Here is an 8,417-nt window from a genome sequence, read left to right on the forward strand (position 1 = left end):
TCACAGCACAGAGACACACAAAGTCACGCGTCATGAGTTTTGCTTTGAACAGTTTGAGGTGCAGTTTCACAGAAACCCTTGCCTGCACCTGCCTCCTTGAAACCTACCAGGCTTCATGGCCTCAGAAGGGGCTTCCATCCCTGCTTTTTTCATCTCACTCTGCCTTAACACACACAGGTGACATGAGTTTTGCTTTGAACAATTTGAGGTGCAGTTTCACAGAAACCGCTGTACCTATCTCATTGCAACTTGGCAGGCTTCATGCCCTGCAATTTTCACCCGAATCAGGCAAGAAATGACTATTTCCCCAGACTCCTTCCCTGCTGCTTTCCAGCACAAAGGAAAGTGGCGCTGCCCTGCCCTGTGGCCAGTGCTCCCTGCTGCAGCCACTTGCAGTCTGCACAGGCACAGCCGGAGCAGGCACAGGCAGCCCCAGGCGGGCTGTGAGTGGCTGCGGTGTAGGGCGTCGGGCCTGGGGTGGGCGAGGGGCCGCTTCCCCACTCCCGCACTCAGCACCAGCTTGTAACCCGGCCCTGCTGCCAGCCTAGGCTCTGTGCTGGCTCCGGGCTCACCCGTTGGGGACTACCCAGTGCGAAAGTTCCGGGCAGGCAGCAGTGGCCAACACTGCTTAGTGCAGGAAGCGGGGGGGGGCCACAGCTGCTGCTGCCACGCGCAGCCCTGATGGGTGAGTCTGGAGCTGGCACAGAGCCCAGGCTGGCAGCAGGGGCAAGTTACAAGAGGGTGCTGAGCATGGGGAAAAGCAGCCCCTCGCTTGCCCCATACCCTGCACTGTAGCCACTTGCAGCCCATGTGGGGTTGCCTGTGCCTGCTCCAAACAGCCCCATGTGGGTTGTGAGCACCTGCAGCAGGGAGTGCCAGCCACGGGGTGGGCAAGGGGCCGCTTTTCCCTGTGCTCAGCACCAGCTTCTTCCCTGCCAGCAAGCAGGGGGTCAGGGTTGTGCGCTGCCCCCTGCCTGTACCACGGGGCTGGGAGGCACCGAGAGTGAGCAGATGTAGGAGCCAGTGGGAGTGTGGGGCCCGCACCGGTGTCCCAGGGCCAGTGCCAGTGGGGCCCAAAGCAGGGTGGCAGGAGCGCAGGGTCCCACCCAGCAGGGGCTCTATGGAGCCAGGCCAGCTCTCCCCTCTCCCTGCTCATGCAGCCCAGCCCAGCTCCACAGACCCCTGCCAACCTGTGCCCCACTTTGGGCCCCACCGGTACTGGCCCTGGGTCATTGGTCCCATGACATTGGGACATTGGTCCCAAGATGGTGTCCAGGGGGTGGGGCACCTGTCAAGGGGCGGGGCTACCCATGCGGCCCTCGACAGCCTGCCAAAACTGGGTAAGCAGCCCTCTGCCCAAAATAATTGTCCACCCCTGGAATACACTGATGACATGGCAGGAAAGCAGCCTGCTGCAGGGCCATAGCAGCAGCAGGAAGATACAGAGCAGTGGCATGAAGGCAGGACTGCTGGAGAACTGAAGACATGATGCTGGGAAGACAGTGTAGGGAGATTTGAATGACACCACAAGGGCCAGGGCCCAGCTTGTCACTACCACTAAAGCTGCAGGAGCTCTGTGGCCCTCTTGCTCCCAGATAGACTTTTTTTATAGAAGGAGTTCCCTGTTAGAATCGGGCTCTGTCTGATTCTGTATTCTTGCTCATTATCTACTGCGCTCAAAGCAAATTTATTTTTCTGTCCTAGAGGCTGAGATCTATTAAAGCTCTGGAGAGAAGAGACCTGCCAAAATAAGGAAATTAACCTCAAAGAAGCCTTCTTAACTCCATCACCTTTTCTAGCTCATCCAGCTGATGAGCATTTTGTGCAGAGGAACCCCTAGCTTTGTACAGACCTTAGAACATGTAGCCCAAGTCTTCAGACAGTTTAAATAGGTCCAAATTTTGCATATAGCCTTTGCATGAAATGAGGGAACTCAGCCTGTATATAATTCATTGGATACATTAAATGAGCTAAATTGGGTGAAACTCCTACCTTCTTGCTAGCACCCGTCTCAGAGGGAGGAGAGGTACGCAGGTGCCATTTCCACAGTTCACTCTTCAGCTGGTTAAATATTTGCATTTCATTTTATTTGGCAGCTACACAAAACTCCTGGTTCCATTTCTTGGGCTGGGCTCCTAGCACTTTTATTTTGTGAACCACTTGAACTGGGCCATTGTTTTATCAAAGAAAAGCACTGAGATAGACATTTGGCTTGATGGACTAGATTCAGAAGAGGTAATTTTCTGCAGTATATAGGATGATTTGTTGTTGCTGCCACAAACCTAGATTATGACAGGCTGGAGACTTTAGACATGCCTTGATGTAAACCATAAGACAGGGCTGTCCAGCCTCAGAGGGACCAGGGACTGCATGAGCTATATAGCTGGGTGGGCCACCCCAGCTCCAGAGGCAGAGGAAAGAAACTAAAGCCACAGGAGCAGCTAGGGTAGTGGTGCCTGGGCAGGACCCTACAGGCCACAAATTAATTTGTTGCAGGCCTCATGTGACCCATGGGCTGCAAGTTGACCAGTAGTGCCATGAGAGGCCCCTGACTGCTGAAATAAGGACAGGGGCTGGCAACATGGAGCAGATGGGGCCGCAAGTCCAGATTGAAGGACAGCAGAAAAGCTGTGTATGGACCCAAAGGCCACAATAGCATGGGAGTCAGGATTAAGGTACAGACTCTGGCTCTCTCTCATTCAACATAACACAGAGCCAAGCAGTCACCATGGAAGTCTTAAGTAGCCTGCATAGAAACAGCCTTCTGTTGACTATGCACTTTTGTTCTCAGCAACATCAGAGGAACACCTGGAGTCTCCATCTGCTATGTGGCCCAGAGTGAAGTGCCCAGTCAGATATCGCAAGCAAGCACACCGCTCTGTAGGAGCTTACCCAATAGTGGGGGCTGAGATTTCCAGATAGCATCTTGCTCAGCCAGACTCCTACATTCATGGGGAGAAGAATTCAACCAGCAGGCACCAGGTATTTTTCAGTGAAAGGGTAAGGCCAGGGGTATGGAAGCAGCTTGGACACAGCCAGCCAGCCAAGTCAGAACAGAGACATGTTTCTGGCCATGCAGGTAATAAATTACCTTAGCTAGAGTATTGGACCAATAATTTAAATTGGGAGCATGGGAATGGGATAAATATCATAGGGCTGCAGACATGCCAGGGCAGACCAGCCCTGGCCTACCCTCTTCCACATGAGTGTAGCACTCTCGGGGGCTCTTCCATTGTCATGTCTTCTCATTCTCCAAGGGTAGCTCTTCTGTCATGAAGAGGTAGGAGCTGATGGCTTCCCGCAGGCCCAGGCTGACAGGGGAGTCCTCCTTCCCTGCAGATGGAGCCTCTGTAAGCAGCATGGAGCTACAGACACAAGAAAGGATGCTCAGCCTCAGACAGTCTACTTGCCCTCCCCCCAAATATACACTTGCACCCATCCTGCCTAACATCCAGGTCACACTGGTCTTACTACCAAAATATTCAGCCTGGAGACAGCCCAACCTCCAGTGTGAATGTCTGCCCCCCTCCACCACCTCTTTGCCTGCTGGAACTTTGGGCCCTAGCGCTCTCCAGTCCCAAGTCAGACTTCCCACCCACCCCCAGCTCAGCATCCAGATGCCGGCTCTCTGGGCACCCTGCCTGGCTACAGATGATCCTGCTGGGCACTCTATGACTTTACTGGTGTTTATTTGGCAGAAGTAAAGTGGGATGCCCAGAGTAACTGCAGAGAAGAACAGGGCCCCTCTGTGTTCCCATCTGTAAACTGCTTCCTACCTGTCAAGCTCTTTCCAGTCAAGAGCTGGCTTCTTGATAATCACAGGTGGAGGGAGGTTCTGCAGAGGTGCTGAGCCGGCCCCTTGGATGAAGCAGGGCTCCTTCAGGAGGCAACACAGCCCACCCCCGATTTCTAGGCAATGAAGCAAGGAAAGTTAAATGGTTTTCCCATGGTCTCTGCTAAAGAGTACATGTTCCACAGAGGCATAGAATGACATGCACAGCCTATATTCACTGTATGCTTATGCACACGTACAGCCTGTGCTTACTGCACACAAGCACACAGCCTGCACTTGCTCAGTCTGCTTGTACTGTTACACCGCAAACCCATGCACAAACATTGCACATGCACAGCCTGCCTAAGATCTTAGGTTGAGAATTGAGGGTTGTGCAATGGCTACTGAGATCCACAAACTTCCTGTGTAGCCCAGGACAGAGGGGACTCTAATGAGACACCATTCTCTTCCATGTGCATGGTACCATTGTAGGGAGCTACCCTTTTGGGAAAGATTACTCCCTGTGCTGTAAACATCACACACATACTAAAGGCAGGCAGCCCCAATGTTGTGCAGCCATTAAAGATACGTAAATGTAGGACAGAGTTGTTACCAGAGTAATAGTCTACCAGGTCCTGGAGGCTGGGGAATGTGAGACACGGAGAGATGTACAGCCAGCCATTCTCCAAACGGTTAATGCGATAGTGTTTGACAGAATCCCAGGAAGAGTGGTTTGTGCGCCTGACGGACAAGGAGTAGAAGCCTGCAGAAGGAGAGCACAGGGTCACTGCTGGGTCCTAGGGATGAGAAGAGACTAAGGCCCTACAGGACAGCTCTGTGCTGAAAGTGGTAGCCTGTGGTGTTCCATGGCACTGCTGTTGCATTGCAATACACAAGCTGGACATGGCTCCAAGCACAGGGCAACAAGTGGTGCTCTGGGACATGAACTGTACCTAGGGGCCCCAGCTCCTTATCTCTGGAGGATGCTTCCTATAAATATCACAAGCAAGCTGTATTCTGATTGACTTTGGAATTTCATGGCCCAGCCAACTGAAGAGCAACATAGCACAACCAGCTGGAGAAATGTAGGCTTGACAAAATTATAAGGTGGATAGACAACTGGCTCAATAGCCACAGGCAAATGAGGTTTTGAACCGAGTCCCACAGGGGTCTCCCCTGGACCATTTAATGTTTATTAATGATTTGGAAGCTGTCACAAAATGCTCGTTGAACAAGTTTTGCAGTTGACAGAAAACAGGCTAAAATACGTAGCATGTTCAGCTTGCAGAAAAATCAATCAAGAGGGGCCACAACAGAAGTCTTGAAGTGTCTGAGGGGCTGTCTGAGGGGCTGCCACATACACGAGAAAGAATACCTTTTCTCTTGCTGCAGGGCGTAGGACACATACTAATGGCTTGAAATTGTAGTAAAGTAGGTTTGGACTAGCTATCACTGAATAATTTCTTCATTGTTAGAAGTGAGGCATCTGCCTAGGCGAGTTGTCTAAGTCTTGTTTACTGGAGTTGTTCAAGAAGCATATGGATAAGCACTGGATGCAGCATCCGGCATGTGTTGTAATGAACTGGAAACCCAGGAACTTCCTTGCCCCCCAGAATGGGATGAGCAAAATATGGCCTGCAGGCCAGATCCAGCCCACCAACTGACTGCACCCAGCCTGCAGCTGCCCTCGCAGCACTCCGGAGGGGGGTGAGCTCCACCCGTGCGGCGGTCCTGCCTGTGCTCCACAGCCCAGGCCCTGGCCAGCGTGCGCAGCTTGTGGCGGGGCTGTTCCTGGTGCTGCTCTGCTCTCACCTCCAGTAGGAGCCGCCCGCCACCCACCTGCCCAGAGCAGCGCAGCAGAAGCCACTGCCGGATACCACAGGAGCAGAGCGGCACCCAGCCAGCTGCAGCCACACCAGGGGCAGCCCCGCCAGAAACTGCACATCCAGGCTGGCAGGGCTGTTCTGCCCCCTTGCCGCCAGCCGCAGTCCCTGCCCCTGCTGCACCACTCCCAGCGAGAGAGAGCTTCAGCCAGGCGGCTCCTGCCCCGGCGCGTTTCGCCCAGCTCCAGCTCCTGGCCGCCTCCCACCCACTCCGCACCCAGCCGACGCTCTGCTCTGCTCGGAGGGCGCGGCAGCGGCGGGAGAAGAGCAGTCGCAGAACAGCCGCAGCGGCCCAGACCCCCACCGCGAGCGCGCGAAGCTTCTGGCGGGCTGCCTCAGGCCGCGGGTGCGGCTCCGCTCCCGTCGCCTCTGGCGGTGGCTACCTCTTGAGCCGCCCTGGGTATGTGGGGGAGGGAGGAAGGAAGCAGGCAGGCAGCTCCCGCTGGAGGCAAAGGGACCAGAGCAGCGTCTAGGAGACTACAGCATTGCCAGAAGCTGCACACGGGCCGGGGCCGGGCTGTGGGTGCGGGCTGCCCCAGGCGGGGCTCAGCCCCACGCAGATCACCGCAGGGACAGTCTCGGACTGAGTGAGCTCTGCTGCACGCGCCCCGTCTCCCCTCCTTCTCCTCACCCCAGCTGGTTCCCAAGAATTAGTGCCCAGGCAGCTCCCCCCAACCCCTGACGGGGTGCAGGGCATGGACTGCATCCATCCTGCACCCAAACACAGCTCCCTGACCACTGAACCCCATAGGCGGTTTTGGAGAGTTGTTGCATGGCAGTGGGGTCCTGACCCGGCCCACAACAGCTCATCAAAACTCCCTGTATCAGGGCAGCCCATGGGCTGCCAGTTAGAGAGCCCTCCCCTGTAACACAACTGTATGCTATTTAGACAGTAAAAAACAAACAAATGAAAAAACTAACAAAAAGCCTAAAATGTGACACAGGAACAGCAGGAGAGAAGGGTATCAGTAATTCTTTAAAGCAGATCTTCAGTCACTTAGAAGACTTGATTTTATAAATTCATAGTGCATCCACACCTTGAATACTGTGCCCAGTTTTGGTCCCCACACCTGGAGGGGTTTCCACATGAAGAGAGCCTAAGGAGGCTAGGTCTATTCTGTTTAGGAGAGAGATGCCTGAAGGGGGGCATGATAAGGGTTTACAAAATACTAAATGGTGAAGCAAAAGTAAATATGAATTTATTATTTACGCTGTCTCACAATATAAGAACTAGGGGTCATAAAATGAAAGTAGTAGATAATAAGTTTTATGATAATAACAAAAGAAGTTATTTTTTACACAACCTGTAATTAATTTGTGGAACTCATTGCCACTAAATGTTGCGGAAGCTGACAGTTTAGCTAAATTCAAAAACAGATTGGACAAGTTCTTGGAGTAAAGGTGCATCAGTAGCTATTGAACAAGAAGTTAGGGGTACAGACTCTGAATCAACACTTCTTGGACCCTAAATGCTGGAGGCTGCATTTTGGAGAGGAACAGTGGGGAAAGAAGCCCTGTTCACTCTCCCTTCAGCATTTGCTCTTTGCCACTAGGTGACACAACATAGTGTGCAAGACAGACCTCTGGACTGACCCAGTAAATGGCAGTTGTTATGTTCTTATGCCTCAACAGAAGTGCCTTGGAGATTTAAGTTCCTATTAGGATTAGCTGGCAAATAAGCAAGGGTTCTGAGACTAAAATTTGGACTTGGGCACCAAAATGAGCAGTGACATGCTTATGAGTTTAGCGCAAAGCAACCTGCTTAGCTGCTGCTGATTCTATTTGGAAGAGCCCCCTGGAAGCCTTTGCCTGATGCAGGTAGGGAGGGCATCACAGGCTCCCTGGAGAAGGAGGAGCAAAGTGAGAAACCTGGTTTCCTTCATAGTTGCAGCTCCACCGCTGCCTAAACCTGGCATTCAGCTGAGTCAAGCCAGAAGGAAAAGAGGGAACTAGGGCTCAGATTAAGCTCTCTGGTGTGTTAAACTCCTGTCCTGTGGGGATGAGTGACTCAGAGGGTACATTTACATGTGCACTTTAATGTGCAGTAGACTATGTAAAAAAACCCCCATGACATTATACTAATGCACAGTAAAATAGTCTACTGTGCATTGCACATCACTAAAAAAAACATGCAAATGTGCTACTGTGCATTAGCGCAGCCTGATGCACATAAATTTAGTACCTCACATTGGAGGTACTAAATGCACATTAGAAAAGGCATATTAATGCACATGTAAACACACTCAGAGGGAGCCAAACTGCTTCTTACAGAGTCTAAAATAGCAAACAGGCCTGGGAAAGAAGCATGTCTGAGACAGAAGCTCAGTGCAAAGGGTGACACTAGCAGATTCCCAGAAAGTTGGGGTACATGGTGTTACAAGGAACATCAGGAAAGGCGAGAACAGGTTTCTCTGCAAGTGTATCATCTTACTACAGATTGTGCTCTGCTGGGGAGCCATGGTAAGGGCAGAGGAAAGAGAATTATTTACTATGATGTCCAGGGCAGCAGTATATGTAGGGAGATAAGATTAAAAAAAGAAAAGCCGGGCCTGACAATCTGCACCCCAGGGTACTCAAGGAGCTGGCAAGCGTCATAGCCCAGTCCCTGGCACGGATCTTTGAAAACTCCTGGCGCTCTGGTGAAGTGCCCGAAGACCGGAAGAAGGCCAACGTGGTGCCGATCTTCAAGAAAGGGAGGAGAGTGGATCCGGCTAACTACAGGCCCATTAGCCTGACTTCTATCCTGGGGAAGATCTTAGAAA

The 8,417-nt window shown here is 52.3% G+C and overlaps 1 protein-coding gene across 1 annotated transcript in view; it reads right to left on the minus strand.

The window, feature by feature from the left end:
- Nucleotides 1-2,070: 2,070 nt before the first annotated feature.
- SLA2 (Src like adaptor 2) overlaps nucleotides 2,071-8,417 on the minus strand; it is a 19,247-nt gene continuing 12,900 nt past the window's right edge. The window contains exons 6-8 of the mRNA XM_019550729.1: nucleotides 4,386-4,535; nucleotides 3,777-3,909; nucleotides 2,071-3,365 (exon numbers count right to left, since the gene is read on the minus strand). Of these exons, the coding sequence (XP_019406274.1) occupies nucleotides 3,236-3,365; nucleotides 3,777-3,909; nucleotides 4,386-4,535 (413 nt within the window). The 3' untranslated portion in view covers nucleotides 2,071-3,235. The remainder of the gene's footprint in view (nucleotides 3,366-3,776; nucleotides 3,910-4,385; nucleotides 4,536-8,417) is intronic.

This window comes from Crocodylus porosus, unplaced genomic scaffold (genome assembly GCF_001723895.1).
Source record: "Crocodylus porosus isolate Cpor-Errol unplaced genomic scaffold, CroPor_comp1, whole genome shotgun sequence".
NCBI classification, from domain to species: domain Eukaryota; kingdom Metazoa; phylum Chordata; order Crocodylia; family Crocodylidae; genus Crocodylus; species Crocodylus porosus.